At 36.5% G+C, this 22,344-nt stretch overlaps 1 protein-coding gene across 3 annotated transcripts; it reads right to left on the bottom strand.

Annotated features, from left to right (window-relative positions):
* Nucleotides 1-761: 761 nt before the first annotated feature.
* eml2 (EMAP like 2) lies at nt 762-22,311 on the bottom strand. 3 transcript variants are annotated; one of them, XM_067450529.1, is made up of 23 exons: nt 22,190-22,311; nt 21,010-21,254; nt 17,104-17,289; nt 16,674-16,800; nt 15,515-15,619; nt 10,727-10,755; nt 9,871-10,000; nt 9,392-9,541; nt 8,589-8,658; nt 8,005-8,115; nt 7,761-7,856; nt 6,875-7,009; nt 6,591-6,690; nt 6,239-6,393; nt 5,813-5,938; nt 5,244-5,375; nt 4,813-4,880; nt 4,493-4,581; nt 4,266-4,363; nt 1,929-2,016; nt 1,742-1,837; nt 1,486-1,616; nt 762-1,397 (listed from the first exon to the last, which is right to left on the bottom strand). In XM_067450529.1, exons 2-23 carry the CDS (start codon nt 21,077-21,079, stop codon nt 1,272-1,274), a joined length of 2,418 nt encoding a protein of 805 aa, XP_067306630.1. In that variant the 5' UTR covers nt 21,080-21,254; nt 22,190-22,311; the 3' UTR covers nt 762-1,271. The 3 variants fall into 3 exon arrangements, with proteins under 3 accessions (XP_067306630.1, XP_067306631.1, XP_067306632.1); XM_067450530.1 differs by lacking the exons at nt 21,010-21,254; nt 22,190-22,311 and adding an exon at nt 18,745-18,904; XM_067450531.1 differs by lacking the exons at nt 15,515-15,619; nt 16,674-16,800; nt 17,104-17,289; nt 21,010-21,254; nt 22,190-22,311 and adding an exon at nt 12,801-12,938.
* Between the last annotated feature and the right edge of the window lie 33 nt (nt 22,312-22,344).

Raw genomic sequence — 22,344 nt, 5'->3', positions numbered from 1 at the left:
GAGAGAAGGAAGGAAGAAATTAAAGGGCAGATGTTCTGCAATTTCATCCTTTGCCATTGAAGAAAGCAATTCATGCCTCAAGGAATTACTAGGACAGTCTATTCATGTACCCACACACATGCTGAATAAGACTCTGCATGAATAAAATACTAAACATTTTAATTAACACCAAATAAGTATTATCTGTTCAAAATATGGCCAGACATACACATCGCAGAACTTATGTTCTGGCCTGGATGTCAGCACTTATAAATAGTAGATGGTGCAGGTGGATGTTTATGTTGTTAAAAGTTTTAACAGATGACCTTTCTGACAGCCTCCATGTAAATGTTGGCTGTAAATACAGAACATATTGGCATGGCAAGGCCATGACTAAAGAAACAGCAACAGAGCATTACTCTTGTCATTCTGTTAATAGGTCATAGCAGATCTAACATCTATTATGGCATGGCATTTTTTTTTTTTTAAATACTGTAATACTAATTTGCACATTTTATTTTATGACATTTTAATTATACATATTCATAATACTATCATCTATTTTATTGTACTTTTTCTTTTGTAGACATGTGTTCACACACACAGACATATACACACACACACACACACACACACACACACACACACACACACACACACACACACACACACACACACACACACACACACATATATATATATATATATATATATATATATTTTTTTTTTACAATTATTTTTCTAGATTTTGTTCTTGATTCAAGACACATTTTGAGAGTGAATTCATTGCTATATGACAAACTTTATTAACAAATAAAAGGCAAAGCACAGCTTAAGTTCTCCCCTAGATATGCATCAAAAGCCAAGTGCCACGGCATTATTATGTACTTCCAATATTAAAATACAACCTTCACTAAGTGACAGCATTATATATTTCTATAGACTTCAGCAACACATACAGCTCTTTAAATAGGCTTAAATAGTGTCAACAGTAGACTACATGCTTCTGCACAGTTTTCTGCACCAGAGCTCCTTCTAGTGGCCATTCAGCAAAGCAAGAGTTCGCCAATTATCATCAATTTAAGCTCAGCCTTAACCCCTCAAACAATCACGGTCATTACACCTGGACAAGAGTCAAAATTAACTCTATACCAGCACTTAATGTAAAACCTAAGAAAATGGTACACAGTACAAGCAAACAGGACAGCAGAAAATGGAATTAGGCACAGCAGTGCTGCCCTCTAGTGGGCAGGAGTCTACAGTGAGGTTGTAACAGGTTGGCTCAGATGTGACTAAGCGAGCACCCATTGAAGAATGCTGGTGTCTTTCCCACCAGTAGAAATAAGACAACTGTCGTCATGCAGAAAGGCAACATTGGTCACATGGCTGCTATGTCCACCATAGACATGGCTGGGAGCCTGTGGATAAAGGGAAAATGTTTTACAGAGTATGATTTGCTTGAATGATCAAATAAAAGAAATAAAAAATATAGATAGAAAAACTCACCCTTGGCTGGCAACAGGGGTTAGAAAACAAGTGCACTTTGCCAAAATCATCAGCCGAGGCAAGGAGTTTGTTGTCATGTGATCTGCATACAGCATTAATGTCTGTTCCATCAGCACCCTCAGGCCAGATCCCTTGAAATAAAATGAAGCAACAAAATACCATAAAATAAAAAGGAAAGGGATAAGAAGAAAATAATATTTCATAAAAAATTAAATGGATGATAATAATTAGTTTTAATGTGTAAGGTGTGACTTACCAAACACACTGAAACCCAGCACACAGGTGGAGGTGGCCCACTCTAGATTACGCACTGCATCTGCACTAGTTACATGCTTTCCACTGGATGCCTCCCCTTTTGAACAGAAAACATGACATTAGCCATTAAAACAGTGACATCTGAGCTCCATGTATCGTCAAAGCTGTTAGCTGAGAAAACAACTCACAGAATAAGATCTCATAGTCGCCTGAGTTGGTTACAATAAACTGGCTGTTGGCAGACCAGTCGAGATGAGTGACAAAGCTGGAGTGTCCCTACAGATGCAAGACACAGTATTAAATGAGTGCTTATGGTCCCTAATTACAGTTTTTTTTTTCCCGATTGTTAAACAACAGTGGAACACAACTGGAGCTACATGTTCAAAACTCTAACTACAGTCTGAACTACCAACAGTCACCTGAGCTAAACAGTTCACATCACCTGCAAAACTCAATCCAAGCAACACAACTCTTACAGGGTATATACAGCAATCCTTAAGTTAAATTTACTACTTTTTAATACCTTTTTTACTACCTTCAGAATATTTTTTAAAACCATCACGACACTGAATTGCAAGTGTTAATCAGCGACCTATTATTTACACAGATTTTGACATATATAACATACAAAAAAGAATAGATTTAGAATCGACACCAGGAGGAAATCTGTATTAAGTTATCATTCAGACAGTAAAATAGATCTCAACATTCACAAAGGTCGGTTAAGGAGAAGCATTACTGCATACACATTTGATTTCAATTAATAATTGGTAATTCAGCAATTAAATGATTTAGTGTTTTTTTCCAGCAACAAAACCGGAGCCAAATATTACATTTCTATAACTGTGATAAGTTGTTGAATTAAACAAAATACTAAAAACTAGTGCTGTCAATCGATTAAAAACTTTAACTAGATTAATCACACATTTTTTCTGTGATTAATCGCAATAAAAAAAAAAGTTTTTGTACGTTTTTAATAAACATTTTAATATAATAATTTCACAGTTAATCAAATTAATGTAGAAACAACATAAAGACAGTATATTTTAAATACTTGTTTAAATGGCATCTTTTTCTGAATGAAGGCCAGTATTACTGATATTAATACAGCTACTGTTTTTTTTTTTTTTTACATTCATTATTAGGCTTCAAAAATATGACAGTTTTTAATTTAAGTAAACTTAAAACAATGCTAACATAAACCCATAATAAATGTCATGTTTATTCCTGCCCTTCCTGTCTTAACAGTTAGGAAATATACAGAAATGTAATACAGTTATCAAAGTTATATGCAGTCTGCACTGCATAAACTATAAATTAAATAGTTAATCCTTATTAAAGCTACAAAAGTTATTTAGTCAAGAGCAGCAAGTCATTTTATCTGTTCCCTGACAGGAAGCTTTATTGGCTGCTGTCCCTTTAAGAGCAGACAGACACGCGGATCTCACTGTTTATATACGGTCTATGGATCGCGCCTCATTCTCTCACAACTCTTTTTGTTCATTTTAGACTTTATATAAATCGTTTAAGATTGCTCTTATGGGGACAGTCGTTGAAGATATGCCTTGAAGCAAGTTTAAAATAAAACGTAAGCCGGTCACTTCTGTTGAGCGCGCAATGTTCTGAGATGATGCCGAACGACCACTGAATATGACGTCGGCATCAAACATACGTTGAGACGGAGACGAAAGATCTTTGATTATGTGCCCAGATATGCTAAAGCCCATATCTAAACAAACTAACGCGAACGCAGATAGAATTTCAATCAGAATAGGACACCTGATAGTCTGAAAAAATAATACCTAATTTGGAAAAAAATAATACCTCTGAGACCACATTTAACACTTTTAATGGCCTTAAATTTGACAATTTTGATTTATCACTTTTTAATACTTTTTAAAACCCCGCGGACACCCTGTCTTAACACATGGCTCAAAAAAGGCTCAGTGCAGAAAAACACTATGCACAACCCTCACCGAGATAACACACGCAGCCACTCAGAACACACTGAGAGTAAAAACACTAGCATCAAACACCAATAAAGAAAATACAAACTTTTCATCTTTACAGTTAAGTAATTTACTGTAGTAATTTACGGAATTACAATAATGAGAAAAAAAAGTAGAAACTTAAAGTACAGTACATACTGTTATTCGAAAAAATAATTGAGGGGCCTTTCAGCTGAAATTGCAATCAGCAGTGTTTAAAAGGCACAAGGCTGAACTCTATTCATCTTTAAAACTATGTTTTAAATGTGTGGTTCATGGTATTGACAGCAGTGTGTTAGCATTTGAACAAAGTGCTGTAAATCGACAGTGTTGTGCAGGTTGTGGTTAAAGTCATGGGATAAGCGTGTAGAGTTTTGAAAAGTGTGTTCAAGCAATGAAAAATGAACTAGAGTTTGGTCAACATAAACTGCTACTGTGCAGACTGTAGTTAGAGTTTTGCACGTGAGGCCAGTTGCCCCCCCCCCCCCCCCAATATTTGTGTAAGGGATGCTGAAGTAATTTCTCTGTAAAACCCACAGTGCATTTGCCAACACGGCTGTATTTCCTGCCATTCTCAGTAATGGAGTAGATGTAAACAAAGTTGTCATGGGAACCCACGGCAAGGTACGCCCCATCTGTGAGACAGAGATGATGTGAGAGGTGATTTAGACACATACACAGCCGTGTAAAAAGATGATTTGCTATCACAGGAAAAAATGCATATTAGAATATATTAAAAATAGAGAAACCAAAAAATATCACACCTGGAGAATATTTAATAACTGAGATGATTTCATTGCCGTCTGTATGCATAGAGACGAGATCATGGGTGTCAGTGTCCAGCACCAACCACCTGTAATATTGAACAGAAGAAAAAAAGAAAAAAACAAGTATATCGATGCATTAGTTAAGTCAGATTTACAAATATTTTACATAAAATATACAGTTAATAAAAGAACATTCTAATTTTAATCCAGAGTTGTTCAATAGGTGTCTGCATTATATTTTTTGTTGTTGAAACCCAGCCGATTGACATGTAAAGTCAGTCAAAAAGTTATTTTAGAGTTGCCGTGTGGAACCATACCTTCCAGTCATGGTGCCCACGGCAAGCACAGTGCCACTGGGATGAAATCCAATGGAACGTCCAGGGTCCTTAAATAAAATAAAATAAATCATTTTTAACATTTTAAATAATGTAAATAAAAACACACAAATTATTACTATTTATATTTTAATCATTTAATACATTAATATCAGTATTAAACAATAAAAAGAAATATTAAAAAGAAATGTAATCTAATGTAAACAAATAAAATTACATGTTGTATTTTTTATATTGTTTTTTACATATTGTGATGCATATTAAACTAAATAAAATTGTATTAAATATTTTTAAGATGTAAAATGTATTAAATTTTATATCATATGCAGTACTGCAATAATATTTATATTAAAATATTACAAATTCTATTCTATTATTATTATTACATATTAGTGGAATGAGTTCATTCAAACCTCGATGGCCTTGCTCCACAGAGGCAGATGGGAAGAGGTGTCCCAGAGATAGACCTGCTTGTCTTGACCACATGTCACAAACTGCTCAGTACTAGGATGCACATCCAAGCCCCACAACTCATCAGTGTGACCCTTTCACAGATGGAAAACATAGATGGAGACCAGGGTAAGAAAAGCAACAATGCCCTGCACTTATTACTTTTGGACCAATAGAATTGATTTCAGAGAAGAAGAAAAAAATTGGTATGTAAACACCAATAAATGTAATTGGTTGTTTTACATCCTGTCTATTCCTGTCTGTGTTTTGGCCAGAATAAACTGCAATATGGTCCATACTCATCCTTAGGGTGATGCGACTGCACCAGGCCCAGAGCTATATAGGGCCTTGGCAAACCTAACAAGGGGAAATTCCACTAACTCACACAAGGCCCCGCCCCATGCTTGGGACAGCCATGTTTATAATCTGAGGTCTGGCTACTGAAGGAAAATGTTGTGATCTTGTTGACTTTTGGTAAAGACATAAGGCCAAAAGTCATCTAAACAAGGAAATATCATCTGAAAACCTATACCTGAACAATAGGAGTGAGGGAACCAGAAAAAGAGCCCCGTAGAACAGCGTTTCGGGTTGTTCCCACAAACAGCTCGTCCTGTTTTCCTTCAGCTAGAGTGCGGACAGGGCCAAAGGCCTCAGGAACCTGATTACAGAGAAAATATGTTAAGGAACGTGTAATCTGTACATCTCAGCTAAAACATGATTTGTACAAATTGTTCTACATTGAGTGAATTCGGTACTTATGTAGCTGGATCAAATAAATAAGATGCCTGGATTACATTTCAGTACTAGGAATATGATAACATCAAAACAATAAAAGGCGTACTGGAGGATATATGGTGATCCTTAAAAATAAGTATCTATTTGGGTGTTTCTCTCTGCATTTCATAATGAAAGTCAATTTTCATTCCACTCAAAGGAAAGAACAAGGCATAAACTTCACCTCAATCTCGTTTTTTTTGCGGTAATCATGGTCCCACTGCAGCACCCTGCGGTCTTTCCCTCCTCCTGACACCAGCGTTCCATCCTTCAGCACACACAGAGAGAAGATCCCACCCTCATGGGCTCCCGAAACCACCTGGCTGATCTTGTTTCCACCTTTAAATCAGAGTTCATCATCAAATCATAGGCTGCACTAAGGGAATATCTCCACTAATAACGGTCATACAGATGAAGGTGCTGTTTTTATAACTGCAGTAATGTGAATAGAAGGATAAAATACAGTTTATTACTTAAAATGTGGCAATTGGATAAGTATTTTGGCAGAGCGAATAATGGCATAATTATTTGCTGACCTTTAGCCCAGATGTAGATGTTTCCACTAGAATCTCCTGTGATTGCATCTCCATTCTCAGCAAAAGCGATGCAGAGTACATACTTGGGTTTTTCATGTTTCTGAAAGCATACCAAAAATATAAAACAATAATAATACACAATAATATAATACCTATATTATACATGAAATAAAATCATCATAAGCGTTCCTAGATCGTTGTGCTGTGGGGATTTTTTGGAGGGAATACACTCAAAGATATCACAATGCGGACTTTGTATAAAAGTAAAAGTAAATGCTGCAAACCTCAAACAGTCCCTGGCGCTTTGTAAGAGTATTCCCTTCCATTGTCCAAAAGTTAATGTGAGACTTCCCGCAGGTGACAATAAGGTTGGCCTCCATAGGGTGGAAGACAGCACCCAGCACTGAGTCATTGGAACACTGCAAAATTGTAAGCGGATATTTGACACAAAACAAGATGTATTCTTCCTTCGTCTAATACAAAGTTGCACACTTCAGCACACTTTAGATTAGGATCCAATACTCACTATTAACTACGACTTCTGCCTCAATAAACCCCCAATTGTTAGGTTTAGGTATTGAGTAGGACTAAGGAATGCTTTATAAGTACTAAAACAGCCAATATCCTAGTAATATGAATGCTAATAAGTAACTAGTTATTAGTGAGAACTAGAGCTAAAGTGTTACACTTTAAGTGTTGTTAAAGTGTTAGTAGAAATGGTGTTGCCATTTCTACTAGTTCCCAGTAAACACATATACTGCATGTCACCTATTACCAACTATTAAATGTTATATTTGTGTGCAAACATGATAATTTTACTTTCAAATCTACCTGAAACAGCTTGAAACGGAATATTCCAAGAGGAAAAACACTTGATTTAATCCATAGAGAATTTATTCAATTGTGGAAAGTGGGTGTTACATAATAGAACAGAGCCCGGTGGTTGTTGATGTCAGGAAAGTAATGTTATAGTCCACGCAAGTAATTACATTACAAGATTAAGAAGACAAACATGACATCTTCCAGATGAAAACGCACACGTCAAAAAGACGTCATGGTGGCGTACGTGCGTGGTCAGGATTTTAAACCACTTGATCTTTGAACACTCAGGTTTCTCACTATGCAAGAAATTGTACAGTATTGCAGCTTTTAAAAAGCATACCACCTCACCTTAACCTCAGCCAGCTGCTTTTCTTTCTGCCAGTCCCAAACAGACAAAATGTGCTCATTTGCATCGTCAACCGCACACAAATGAGCACCACCATTCTGTGAAGAGGAGAGGAATTATATTTATGTAAAATGCCATTGTTCATTCAGCCATTCATCAAATGTTCATTGTCTATACCCCATAGTGCACGATTCAGATATATCGTATGGCATCAAAGCACACAGATTACTTATCAAGTTCCCTTACCGACTTGGAGAAGGCAACACAGGTGACAGCTCTGTCGAACACACCTGCTCCGATCACATGAAGAGTGTTCAGACTGACCGAGTCCCAGACACGGACATGAGGTTGCAAAGGCTGATGGAAAAACAAAGATTCACTTATTATATGCATATGAATAGAGCCTTTCTAAATCAGAATAGTTCATATTAAAAGGAATGTACTGTTTTTGTCATTTACAATATTTAATATAGTTTGTGTTCGGTAATATGTTTTCTTCTGCTCACCAAGTCTGCATTTATTTGATCAAAAATACGGTAAAACGGTAATATTGTGAAATGATCCTACAATTTAAAATAACCGTTTTCTCTTTAAATATATTTTTTTCCTGTGATGGAAACCAAGCATTTATTTGAAACAGAAATCCTTCGTAACATTATAAACATCTTTACTGTTACTTTTGCTCATCCTTGCTTAATAAAAGTACATATTTTAAGGTTAATATACAATGCTAATATAGATGAGCACAGTAGCTTCGTTGGGCATAGGCTCGATTAAGCTGCAAGATCAATAAATCATAATGCTGCTACAGAATTTAGATATGAACTAACTTTGCCTTCTTTGGATGTTCCTGCAACTTGTCCGGTTGCTATGGTGACCATGTCTGGATGGATGGCCAAACTGCAAAGAGAACATTGTCAGGATCAGTGCTTGTCAGAAAAGATTTCCCATCTATCCTTCTCTCCCTTTATCTCCAGGGAACAGTAAATGAATGCAGTCTGATCCCAGAAAAAGCGGTAAACAGTTTTGCAAACCAGCAGGGATTTTGACAGTCACAGTGAAAGCATTCCAGTGTTGTTCTCATAAGCAACAAATGTTAAAGAACTCAAAAAACAAATAGCATGTTAATGCTCTGTTACTACAGAAGAGATCTACATAAAAATAATCTCTGAATGGTGAACAGTACAAGCATTGCTGGCAGCCAAATATTAGAAAAAACAAGGCAGAAGCCTAATCTAGTTTGATTGCAGATATATTTGACTATACTGTGGGATTCGCTTATCTTGAAGATAAGAGCAAGAAAGATCCGGCCCTGAAAATGCAAATTTGCTCAGAAATCAGCAACACTTCCTTACATAACACGAGTACATTGGCTCTTTTTGTTGAATGGTGGCGATAGAGTGGTACAATATTTGTTCATGAAGATGATAAGCACAATGATAACATCTTTTGGACCTTTGAACAATGACCTAGTTTGAGAATGATCTGCATTTGAAATCGGAAATGCTTTTCCGCCTGTATCCATATCGGACTGTTTTCTCTCCCGCAGTAGTTCTACCAGTGCTGTTCATCTTCATTAAGTATGTGGAAACCCTCTTAAAAATAAAAGCACATCAAATTAATATATATTTACCACTTGACATCATCATTATGGCCCAGATAGTGTCTTTGTTGCTGCTCTTCAACATTGTATAGCACGACCACAGAAGCATTGAAGTACACAATCTCTCCCGTCGGCAAAAGATAGAGGTTGGAACGGCAGTCTCTTCCCCTATAGCCATAACTAATGAAGTGTGTTAAGAAACAACAAGCTTTTCCATTGATGCATGCTTTTAAATGAACTCTTTTTGTGTCACATTTCAAATGGGTTAATTTGCCTTTATTTTCAACCTATTTAGAAAATAATCTCAAAATCAATTGAAAATAACTGAAGCAGTTCAATTATTAATTGTACTTTACAGCCAGTCATTAAATTCATATTTTTATTGGATAAATTATAAAATAAGAATTAAATTTACTTCAACTTTAAAAATGATCTATCAAATCATCATTCACTAGAATATCAGAACAATTCCCTTAATAAACACATTTGAAGCTAAATCAAAAGGATACACCCACTGAAGTTTTAGCTTGCGCTCTGGCTGCGCCACCTTGTGGTCAAGGCTGTAGGCTTCCTTCTGCTGGTCTGGAATATGCATGGTGACTGGACGTCCACGTATGAACATCCTAACATAACCATCATCTGTTCAAGAAGGACAGAAATGTAAGCGGCCAAACAGAAACATGCAAACATGGTTTGTTAAGGATGATTTGTCAAATTATCCCTGCTCTACTGACATAACCATGTTCACTTAGAAACCAAGGTGCCCATTACAAAAGTAATTTGATCCATAATAGTTTTATCTGTAATGCATGGGATTGAGTCAGGCTAATTGATAATTTTCCATAACACAGGCCTCAGTCTCTCCTTGCACTGTTGGTTAAACATAGTTAAATCAATTTTACATGCATTTACATAAAAACATGCTTATTCCTTCACTGAAAAATTTAACACTGTAATGATTTAAAAGTGTGTTGTACGTTAAAACTAGCCGTTTATATTTGGAGGCAAAACTCACTGCCATGGCTCGTGTTATTATGCGTTATATTTATTAATATTTTTAATTGGGCTTCATTTTTATACTTTTTATCTTAAAGGCAGTTTACGTTTTTTTTAATGTTAGGTGCTTTTGTCCTTTTATATATATTTTTTGTAGCTTCAAATAATTTTTCAGTTTTAGTAATTATTAGTACTTAAGCTTAATTTTCAACTTCTATTTATATTTTATTTTAGCTTTATTTCAATGAACAGTTGACACAAAGCACTAAAGGTAAAAGCATACACACTACCAAACATATATTGATTTCGCAGTATAAATAGGACTTGTTTTTACTGATTAAAAATAATTGAAAATAGATGATAACTTACCAGCATTGAAGGTGCACTCTTTGGTTTTGCTAAAAGATCAAAAGAGAAAGTAGTCATTTATTCATTCATTCCTTTACAAACAACTAGCCAGACAAAAACTGCACTGCAAGTTAAACAAAAACTTTCTGAAAACATTTCTGAACAGTTTTGTTTGCGTTCTTTGACTTGTGTTCTGTATGAGGATGACTAATTCATTGAGCTCATCTATTAATCCTGACCCAGCTTTCATGTGGCCTCTCATAGATCTGTGCAATGGAGAGAACGCTAAGCTAAAGTGACAGGAGGAGAAGGGCACCCAAAACTGCTTTCCACTAAATATGGCCAGTTTCAGAGCTTGTTTACATGACTAAACAGATTTGGTGGGGTGCCAGCACTGGTTTCACTTCGAAAACAAACATGGACAAAATTGCTTTAAACGTAGAGACCTTAATAAAAAGATTAAATGTTTAGTGCGTGTCTGTGCGTGCATTTTGAAGCTGCTTTTCCTAACCACACTGTTTCCCACTTCCTTTGTGCTGATGCAAGACTTTCATGATTGACAGCCTGTCTTAGACAGCTGGAAGTAATAAATTAGACCCATCAATCCAGCATTATTTGCTGGAATACATTTGCGGAACTCAGAATGTGTAGCAAACAGTGTCTCTGGCTGGAAATCTAGACCTTTCTATAGTAAGAGGGCAAAGTGAAATGTTGTTATGTAAAGGGGAGACAGAAGGATCGTGGGTGCAGTTGAAAAGAAACACTCCCACAATTATCTGTTTGTGTCCATGGGAAAACCATCCAAACACTTCATCAAAGCAAAGCTTGAAACAAAGCGGGCCACACCAAAGCAATCCTCTTCTCTAATAACACAGTTTTAGTGGTGTAGGGCTGTAGGCTAAAATCACACAACATTTTTATTTAACTTTCATTTAATTTCATTTTAATAACAAAAGCTGCAGTTATTTAGCCATCTAATTTTTTTTTTAGATGTCTAAATGTATGGAATAGTTCATATATGCCTCATTTGGATCCACATATGCAGTGTTCTTTATTTCCCTCAGTAAGGACACTGTTAATTGTAAGCACTTCATTTTAGGGAACATTTTAGGGCTCCACACACCTGATTTTAAGTTATGGCACACAAAATGGCAGCTGCCCTCGCAACATTTTCTCACAAGCAAGCACATCCCGGAAAAATCTATTTACCCAGTAATCACCCTAGGCTGTGTAGCAAACAAACTCAATATAATGCAGCGAGTATGCACCACTAATGTACGTGACCTCAAAAGAGACTTATACTAATGCACTGACTATGCACACACCCATCCATACCACACACAGTGTTGGTGACGACAAATAGTGGATTTTATACACTAAACTAGATTTGCATGCACGGTATCTTTAAAGATCTTTAAAAACAAGTGATTCACTAAAAGCTTCCGTTGAAGTTCTTTGGACATGATATCCTTCAAACCATTTTCTTTCCTGATGCACTCACTCTAATTTGCCTTCAAAGCGCTGTGTGTGTGTGTGTGTGGCAGTGGGTGGGTTTCATGTTTAATACATACAGCTGAGAAGCAGTAACAATCAATATCTAACTCAGCAATACACTAAAGCAATTAGTTCAATTTATGCATTAGATCTATTACATTACATTAACTTGTATGGAAGTTGAATGGATAACAATCTTTCAGTCTGACAATACCAAAAGCAATCAAATCCAGATGTACATTTTTGCTAAATGACTCACAAAATTATGTAAAAACGAAAACATGCCCTATGACAAACAAAACTAAAGCCCCACAACAGCAAAGTAAAATGCGTACGAAAAAGGTTGTCGAATTACATCTATGCTTTTAAAGTTTGCGCAGTCTTTTGTTCTCATTAGGGAATTTGCGACACATACTTAGCCCAGGTGCGTTCCCTTTGTTTATCTACAGAAGCCATGATGCTGTAAATATTCTTGTTTGCCTATCTATGTTTGCTTTGTTGCAGGAAGCTGAAAGCAATTCTGTTATCAACCTCACCCTATAACTACCAAAAGTTTTTCTTTTGAAGACCTGAAAGAGCTTAACAAGAACTTGAGCTTTACCTGGTTGATTTCTTCATGTTGTTTTTCCCGTTATTCTGTTTAAGCGCTAGCTGGAATTTGCAGAAGCGTCAGGCAAAAGACTGAGTTCCTTGTTTGAGTTAACTTCAGCTCTGCAGGAACATGGACCTTGCTAACCAATGGGAGGACACTTCCTCAGTTTGCATGACAGCCCTTTTCTGGGTGACCACACCCTCCATTGCTTCAATGCAGTAACATGAAGCACTCTCACTCTGTGGTCAAGAGACTGTTTTAGTGGTGAGTGTCAACCAAGTGAGTGCACAAAGCTGCCATGTGCCACACAAAGTTTCATCTCAATCATTGTGCCATAAAAATAAGTACAAACATCCTGCAGGAGCTCGGTGTGAAACCTGCTGGAACTGATAATTAACCCTTTAGGGGATTTAATCTCTCATTACGTAGTAGTTTTTGATAGGAACAAAGGCTTTATGGTCTCATATAATGACAAGCTTAAATTGTTCTCTATTGGAATGTAATTTTTACCCCCCCTTTCCTCTATAAAATAGTAAAACAATTACAATTGAATTGAATTAAATGTAACACTATATTAAGTGCTAACCTGGCTAATGGATTCTTTTTATGAAAGTTTAATGAGTTTTCCAGTGGTTGCTATACAGCTCTGATAGGATCTCAGTCAATAACCCTTTTATTGACAAATGTCTAGCTTGAACATCTGTGTTTACCTTCTTTCCTGGAACTCCATGCACACACACCATAAATTATTTATGACTATTTGATCACATTGTTCCTAAGCCTTCTTGGTGTGTGCACAACAAACACACTTAGTAGTTATATCTCACTTAATAAGAAAAATGAGAAATAATAAAACAGCATACAATAACACCTTTCAAACGTTTGGGGTTGTATGATTTGTTTAATGTTTTTGAAAGAAGTATTTTATGCTCACCAAAGCTGCAATTATTTGAGCAATCTGTAAAAAAATATAGTGAAATATATTTTCAATTTAAAATAACAGTTTTCTATTTTAATTTATTTTAAAGTTTAATATATTAAATGTTATTTTTCACATGCAGCCATTACTCAAATCTTCAGTGTCACATGACCTTTCAGAAATAACTTTAATATGCTGATTTAAAAAACAATCTTGCTTATTGTCAGTTGACAGTTTTAATGTTGAAACTGGTTATGCTGCTTAAAGGGATAGTTCATCAAAAAATAAAAATCACCCCATAAATGACTCCCCCTCAAGCCATATGTATGACATTCTTCTTTCAGACGAATACAATCAGAGTTCTGGCGACTCTGAATGGGAGCGGTGAATGGAAGCCCAAAATTTTAAGCCCAAAAAAGTACATCCATCCATTATAAAAGTAATCCACACTGCTCAGTGGGTTAATAAATGCCTTCTGAAGCGAAGCGATGCATTTTTGTAAGAAAAATATCCATATTTAACATGTTTTAAAGGAAACGTAACTGCCTCGATGATGGTATCGGACATAGTGCAAGCTTTCCAAACTGCTAGAGGTGTTACACGTTCTTCATAAGTTGAATATGGAAGGTTGTCTAGTGGAAGCCAGAAATTTTACTTAATAAAGTTTTATATATGGATATTTTTCTGACACAAACCCATAGATTAACTTCAAAAGGGCTTTATTAACCCCTCCGAAGCTGTATGGATTACTTTTATAATGGATGGATGGATGGACTTTTTGGTCTTTACATTTTGGGCTTCCATAAACTGCCATTATAAAGCTTGGATTCGCCAGGACATAATATTTTAATATAACTCTGATAGTATTCGTCTGAAATTCCACCCCATTCTTTTGAACAGAAATTATTATTGTCTATGTACCAACCTTCAGGTAAGAAGTTTATATGAACCAGAATGTTGACTCTACACCGTGTAACTTTTTTAGTTTATTCTTAGCTAAAAACACTTAGTTCTTTCAAAAATACATGTGCTCATTAATGTATATTTACTTGTTTCAAGTAATAAATTATTCTCGTAAGTTTATAATATGCCATTGAAAATGCATACGGGTGAGGGGTTCGAATGCCGGTCGCCATGTTGCCCCTCCATCTTGAAAGTACATTAGCCAAAGAGGGACATACCCGCAAATTCAAGCTTCGCCTTTCGCGTTTTAACACTCGATGGCACCGTGTGGAATGTGAAGAGGGGGACTGCCATGTTAATCTTGGACTAAATCGGTCACCGTAACTAGGTAACTTTTCAAGCTTCATAATATATTTTTATATTGTACGGGTTATGAGACGACCTGCTCATCACTAGTTCAGGGCTATCATGGTTGTCATGTCAACAAATGCACGCGTACATCCCCTGATGTAGGATGACAATTTACGACAGTAGTAGAGGACAATATTTTTTCCCAACTGTAGGGGGACCCCGAGAGCAAAAGTTACCAAGTGCTGCTTTAACAATTGCAGTACCATTCTACTTAAACAAAAGAAGGCCTAAATTGGCAAAACTATACATCTGATTCAGCTCAAATCATGGTCTAAATGTTATTTTATATAATGCTTTCTATAGATATTCTTTCTCTTCACCTACTGTCTCTGGTGTCTTGCTGACCAAAGGTCTGGCTTTGTCATCTAATTAGATACTGAAGTAGCATCTATTTTTGGCTGTGTTGACATCTTGTGGAGAGAAAGAGTTTTCATCTCTGTGTACAGAAAAATCATTGAGTTTAATGCACTTTATTTAAATGAAAAGGTACCTGTCTCTCTTTCCACATGTTGAGCTGCCGGATGAGGTGGTTCTGCTGCGGGAGTCGGACATCTCCTTTTTCACCGTGGACAGGCGTTCTGTGGACATGCTTTTCCTGACACACAGAGACAAGAGCATGAGGTGGAGAAGAATAAGTGAGGCACAATGCACAGGCCAGGAAAGAAAGACATCAAAGAAATAGGAGACTAGGAGAGAACAAAGCAGGTCTTGGGCTTGGCTGAAAACATGATAGAATCATGTTTGTAGTAGAAAACACACTGTGACATGGGCTGACCGGCAGTAAAGTTTTAGGCTTATAAAGTTTTAGTTGCCCTTTATGCCCAAATATTGCCATAAGCCTTTGCAGCCCACTTCCGAGCCAAACACATTATACCCTTTGTCTTATGAACATCACAAACATGCATCATGTGACACTAAAGACTGGAGTAATGATGAAAATTCAGTTTTGCCACAAGAATAAATTACATTTTAAAATATATTTAAACAAAAAACAGTACTTTTAAATGGCATAATTTCAAATTACTCTTTTTATTCTATTTGTAATCAAATAAATGCAGCCTTGGTGAGCAGAAGAGAGACTTCTTAAAGATTTACTGCGAACTGTGTATTTCAATATTCAGCATTAGTTGAATTCTGAGTGCTGAACTGTATACCATTTCACAAAATAGTATGCAGTATATACTTATATTATAATAAATATGGAATATGATAGGATGTTATTTTGAAGACAGTGATTATGTCAGTCTGGAAGTAAACAACACAGCAGACTCGTTGTGGTGTTATGACGGGTCAAAAAGCAGTTTCTAAAGTTCACATTAATAAAAATCATTAATATTGATTATGAATGATTATATCAACTATTAATAAATCATAAGAAACCTGAAACCATTACAGCTCTTTTCTGTAGAGTTACTTGGGACCTATCATGCTAAATGTTTCAAATGGTTTATTACTCAATACTGCCATCTTTAGGTCGAGAAGCAATACTGACATTATTGAGCAACAAAACTCTTGGTGTAGAATAAATGCAAATGTTTCCACTACATAATGCTTTAATGTGTGGTACCAGCATATTTTCCAATAAAATGCCATTTGAAAATGTGTAGAGATAATGTGCAATAGAAAATGACATATCTAATAACTCTCACCTTTTGATAGACATCAGTACCTCCTTTTTCGGAGAGGAGGGAGAGGAAGGGTAGCCAGTCAAACGTTTTGTTTGCACATAGCCATTTGTCAGAGGCTTGGATGGCAGAGCTTGCAGTATCTGCCGAACTAAATCAGGAAGGAAGAAACAGAGGAACACAATGAGATGACATGCAAATTATCTTCACCTCCCACGTGGAAACTTTTTATGTAACCACATATATGTATTACAATACATCCCTGGTTGAAATATCCTATAACAGTTAAGAACCTTGCCTGCTAACACAAATGTTACATCTCAGAATTTTCCTACGGCAAAGTTACCCTTAGATTATCTGTTGCTTTAGATGGAAAAAATATCTTCCAATAGGCAGTTTTCTAGGCTCTAAACACGTAATGACAATAAGCAGAGGGCCATGATGAAGCTCTGACCTTTAGTAGGTCCACCTTTCTTGCTGCTGGTCTGTGTGATCTCCTCGCAGCAGCCCAGCCTTCTCAAAGCATCCGCCAGCGCCGCTTTCAGCAGCTGAATCTCATCCTCCTGCAGCTGCACCCTCTGCTCCAGGTGAGAAAGACGGTCATCCATCTCCATCCCACTCCCAGCTGACACATTATCATCTGAAAGAGACAAACAGAATGTTATAGCATTAGAATGTGTACTGATTGGAATTTGTACAGTACAATTGGTCCAAAACTGTTTAACTTTCTTCTGCCAAAGATATTTTTGTGCTCAAATAATAAAGTCATACAGGTTTGAGATAACATGAGTGAGTAAATGATCATTATATATATTTATTTTTTCTTTCATTTTTGAGTGAACTATCCCTTTTAACCAGTAGTTCTCATTTCAAGTCTTTCCATAAGATATTTCCTCTGGTATTTCTGATGTAATTAGGACAAAGCTACTTACACTATTTACACTGCATCAACAGCGGTGACACAGGATCATAAAATTTTTGAATAAAGTTGTTATTTTTGTTTATTTTTTGCACACAAAAAGGATCCTCGCCGCTTCATAACATTAAGGTTGAACCATTGTCTTTAATGCCTTTCTGGACCTTGAAAGTGGTAATTATATTGCTGTCTATGGAGGGGTCAGAGAGCTCTCAGATTTCATCAAAAATATCTTAATTTGTGTTCCGAAGATGAACGGAGGTCTTACAGGTTTGGAACGACATGAGGGCGAGTAAATTATTTCATAACAGAAACTAGGATTGTTGATATATTAATTTCTCAAAATTAATTTTGTGATTCTAGAAATTTCTGTTTTAAAAAAAATATAGTATTATACAAAATTAATATAAAAAGTATTTGTACACGTGTGGTTTCCTTTCTAGCACACCTGTCACTTCATACATTGACCTGAATGTCCTGTTGGTTAAAAGTAATTAAAACTAATGGCTCAGAAAAGGGATTGTGAAAAGCTTGAGCATCATTTGTTTGCACTGTTTTTTTTTTTATAGATTTTTTTTGTTGCAATTTTAAATGTTGGAAAACTTTCAATATGTGAACCATCTGTGATTAAAAAGAGAGATTGCATGGGCACTTTGATGAATTTTTAACCATCATGAAAGCATTAGTAAACAATTGAGCACGTTTCAAATGCTGATTCACTGTGTCGGCCATCGGGTACATTTCATTTAAATATACCATTTATAAATAAACAAATAAACAAACACAATAGTCAAAACCAGACGAAAAAGTTCATTAAAAAATCCTGTCACATTTACATTTTTCCAAATGTAGCTCCTCAATATCATATTTCACATAAAACAGCGGCTCCTTGTCTCTTTTTCAAGGGCAATGCAACGGGCTGCACACTAAATGTGCATATAATAAACCTGTTAGTGCCTGCACACACTAACAAATAAAGCAGCAATCAGCAGGTGGTGAGCATGCCAGCTGAAATAATAAAAGTGAAAGAAAATGGGAGGCAAAAGTGGAGTTGAGGAGAAGGCAGGATGAAGCTATAGTGATGCTGGAAGACAAAAGCACTCTGGAGGAAACCGGATGCTCAGTAACCAAACACACTTAAAAATTCATCATCCCGCTCTGCTTGTATTACCCTCCTACCTGCCATTCCAGTCAGTGCTATGTCCGCCTGTCAGTCACCCGCTCAGACAGCCTGATCCGCTGAAGCTCTCCAGGGGTTTCCTAAAGGTGCCAAATGCCTGCCTGGCCAAAGATTCTTTCTCCCACCTTCCCCTTGGCTTGCTGGATGGCTGATCCCGTGTCTGGACCTCCCTTCCTCACCCTCCCCCACCCTCTGTGCTGTGTGTAAAGAGGAGAAGGGTGATGTTTGTAACAGGATGCTGCTCCCCGTCTCCTATGCGGTAGAAAACTGCTGGTGGTGCTGTTGGCAGAGAGAGAGCTTTGGCTCAACTCCAGACCTGTCAGCCAGGCACTACCAGGAAGTGCACTGACCAGCCTCCACCAATAGCACACTAAAGTGTATATGTCAGTTTGACAATTTATGACTTCTTGTTTTACACCCCTGGTTCGCATGCTCATTTTCTTATCATTTGAAGCAGTATGATTCCCATCAGGGACTTGCATTCAGTTTCTTAATATCATAGTCTAATCTTAAGATCTTCATTACAACATTTATAATCGGTCTAAACCATCCAACTGTACAACATGGACAGACACCCTTTCTGACCCAGTCTCATCGTACACTGACCGTCTAGTGTCTACCCATCCATCTGTTGTTCAGCCAAACCATCTGTCACAGAAACTGACCTGAAAACACAAACAATGACCACAATGTACACTGATACCTATCCTTGAGAGAGCCTGTTATTCATAAGAACTGATGAAACAGACGTTCCTAAGTGACAACAGCAACAAGCTGTGCACAATGGTTATTAGAATAAAGACACAATAGTGATCATATCGAATTCCCAACAAGACCTTCAGTGATTGACTGAAATGAATTATGTAACTGTAAATTTTACTCAAGCATTTTAATTGTGATTTCTTATTGTGTTCGTTTTTTATTATAAGATTAAATTAATACTTTATAATTATTAAATAAATATAATAATGTTTTGTTATTGTACTTTATTGCTTTGAAATATTTGCATTTGCTGTACACACAAAAATGTTTTTCCTTTTTTGAAGATTTATGCAATTTAATTAATAGTAAAATTCCATCAAATTGAACTGAATAATCCTTACGTATTTTAATTAAATAATTAAACAATTCTTAATCAATTATTCAATTAAAATATGTAAGGATTATTCAAATAAAATGTTATGGGATTTTACTAATAATTAAATTGCATAAATCTTTAAAAAATGCTTAACTCTTGTGTGTGTGTGTGTGTGTGTGTGTGTGTGTGTGTGTGTGTGTGTGTGTGTGTGTGTGTGTGTGTGTGTGTGTGTGTATAGAACTGTCTGTGGTTTTGAAATGCATTTTACCCTAAAATAAGTTGCAGGTCTATTCAGCAATATGGGGAAAAATGGAAATAATAAATTGCAATTATCCATATAATAATTCAGCTAAGATTGCAGATTCAATAGGCTTATCATTCTTGATAGGCAGGAGAAACAGCTTATCTTCAGCTTGTCTTTTGTCGTCTGACACACATTCATCTGTTGGTAAAATAGATAATACCAATGCAATATTTAGACCAGTGTTTTAGACAGTTAAATCACATTTCTGCTGTTGTTCACAGTATGTATTGTCAGACATTTGTTTAGATAAGATCCCTGTATTAACAGTCACGATAATGCTGAAAACAGACATGATGTTAACAAGTAGCCAAAGCTTCAAGGTATTGTTATCGCTAACAGTAACCCTGGTAAATCCATCTTAATAGGTGGGTAATGTTATACATTACTAGACGGCTCACAATAAATAAGCAACTTAGTACATTCTTTCCACTAAAACCTTGTATAGTTGAAACCAAACAACAAAGTCCCAGAAAGCTAGCTGAATCAGGTTTGCTGAGAATGAGGGGCTTCAAGCATATCTAAAAAGGGGATGAATATATATAAATTTAAGCACATCTCAGATAGTAATTCTCAAATAGCCGAATCTGAATAGATGTTCATTCTTGTACCATGACACTGATCTCAAACGCACTTGTCCTATGCTGTTCAAAAAATGTTTTAGGAGAGAATGAAATTTGCATGTATAAGAAACATAAAGACAGTGTCGTTTGTTGTGCAGTGACGCACTGAAACGTCAATAACATTACATTGCTGGAATGTTGAAAACTGACTGATATCAAAGACAATACGTTTTGAAATGTGTGACGAAAACACACCATCTCGTGTGGCTCTCTCGCGCATTCATTATGAATGCTCAGTCAGTCAGGTCGCTGCCAAACTTACCGTTGCAGTACCGAAGCAGAAGGCTGTTCGTGTCATAGAGGTTCCCACATGAGGCTACTCGCTCAGACATGTCCTTCTTCTGACCAAGTCCTTTAATATTTCTTTCTTAATCGCCGGTCTTCAGATCCGCCTGCCTTCTTTCCTGACATATGAGTGCGCCTTCAACACCTTTCCACCGAACAGCCGACGACAACCTGTGCTGCCTGCGTTTCTATAGCAACAGCCTCACCGCTGATCTGCTACTGCTACCCAGAGGAAACAAGAGAGCGTGTTTACTCTTGGAGTCTCATAATATGCAGTCACTACCACTATTAGCTTGATTTAAATATATTCCGATATGAGAGACAGGTTAGTCAAATTAGCAGGCCCTGAGGACAAAGACCACATCGAGATATTGAATTATTTTGCACAGGTAGGCTATACAAGAGATTAGTATAATTTCCTTATTGCCTTAAACCGTTCTAGAGATATTATCTTGGAAATTTACTTGATTGATTTACTGATGATGCTGGTGTCATAAAATGTCATTGACAGTCCAAGCAACTGTTATTTCTCCTCTCTAACAGTAGATGGCAGTGTAGGCCTGATTAAAACGTATGATTAAAACCAAAGTCCCTTTATTCTTAAAACATTAACGTTAGATGTCAAGCTCCAAAATGGTATCACGCTATATAGTGTCCCATGACGGTTTTCAAGCACCTGAGACACAAAATCCCATGGTTCTGTTGCGAGACATTTTTTGATTAACTAGCTAACACACACACAACAACAACAACAAAAAAATATAGGCTATTTGACTTTTAAGTAGCACAAAAATGACATCTATAGGCTATTGATGAAACAATCATCACCCAAGTTAACAAAGAAACATAGTTTGCTAGCAAAACTTTGCCTTCACTTTTTCGTTTTTCAATTTCTCGAGATAATAAGTTCTTAGTTGATCGAGGCACATTTACGGGAGAACGCGCATCGCAAATATTTTTTATCTAGTCTCATTTTATCTATCACCATCCTTTCGGGGCTCTGTAGATTTTCTTGAGGTAAGCCAGTTTACCAATGGTAGTCAATGAACAAAATGTGACACTGGTCTTGGTTTGTACAATCTTGTACAAAGATAAATATAGGCTACTTGGCTGACGAGTGGCTTTTAGCGTAGCCTATGCCGACACGAGAAGCTTACATTTTTAAGCAAACATGTCGTGTGTCCGGTGTTTTCTTTCGGCTGTAACAGTGATGCCCGACACACGAACGAGTAGGCTAACTATTTTGAGTAGTTTCAATGAATTTGAAATAGGCTGAAATCAAATCTGCATAGGCCTACTGACATGGAAAGAT

This window comes from Pseudorasbora parva, chromosome 8, assembly GCF_024679245.1.
Source record: "Pseudorasbora parva isolate DD20220531a chromosome 8, ASM2467924v1, whole genome shotgun sequence".
In the NCBI taxonomy this organism is placed as follows: Eukaryota; Metazoa; Chordata; class Actinopteri; order Cypriniformes; family Gobionidae; genus Pseudorasbora; species Pseudorasbora parva.
Note: the sequence above shows the minus strand (reverse complement) of the source record. Positions and strands in the feature narration are given on the sequence as shown.

Bases quoted from the DNA above. Each gene is read 5' to 3' on its own strand.
- eml2 (XM_067450529.1), bottom strand. From the start codon at position 21,079: ATGTCTGAGCGAGTAGCCTCATGTGGGAACCTCTATGACACGAACAGC. The intron at 7,857-8,004 runs GTAAGGGAACTT...TCCTCTTCACAG, and splicing joins GTGTTGCCTTCTCCAAGTCG to AATGGTGGTGCTCATTTGTG. The intron at 1,398-1,485 runs GTGAGTTTTTCT...CTTTATCCACAG, and splicing joins ACCCCTGTTGCCAGCCAAGG to GCTCCCAGCCATGTCTATGG.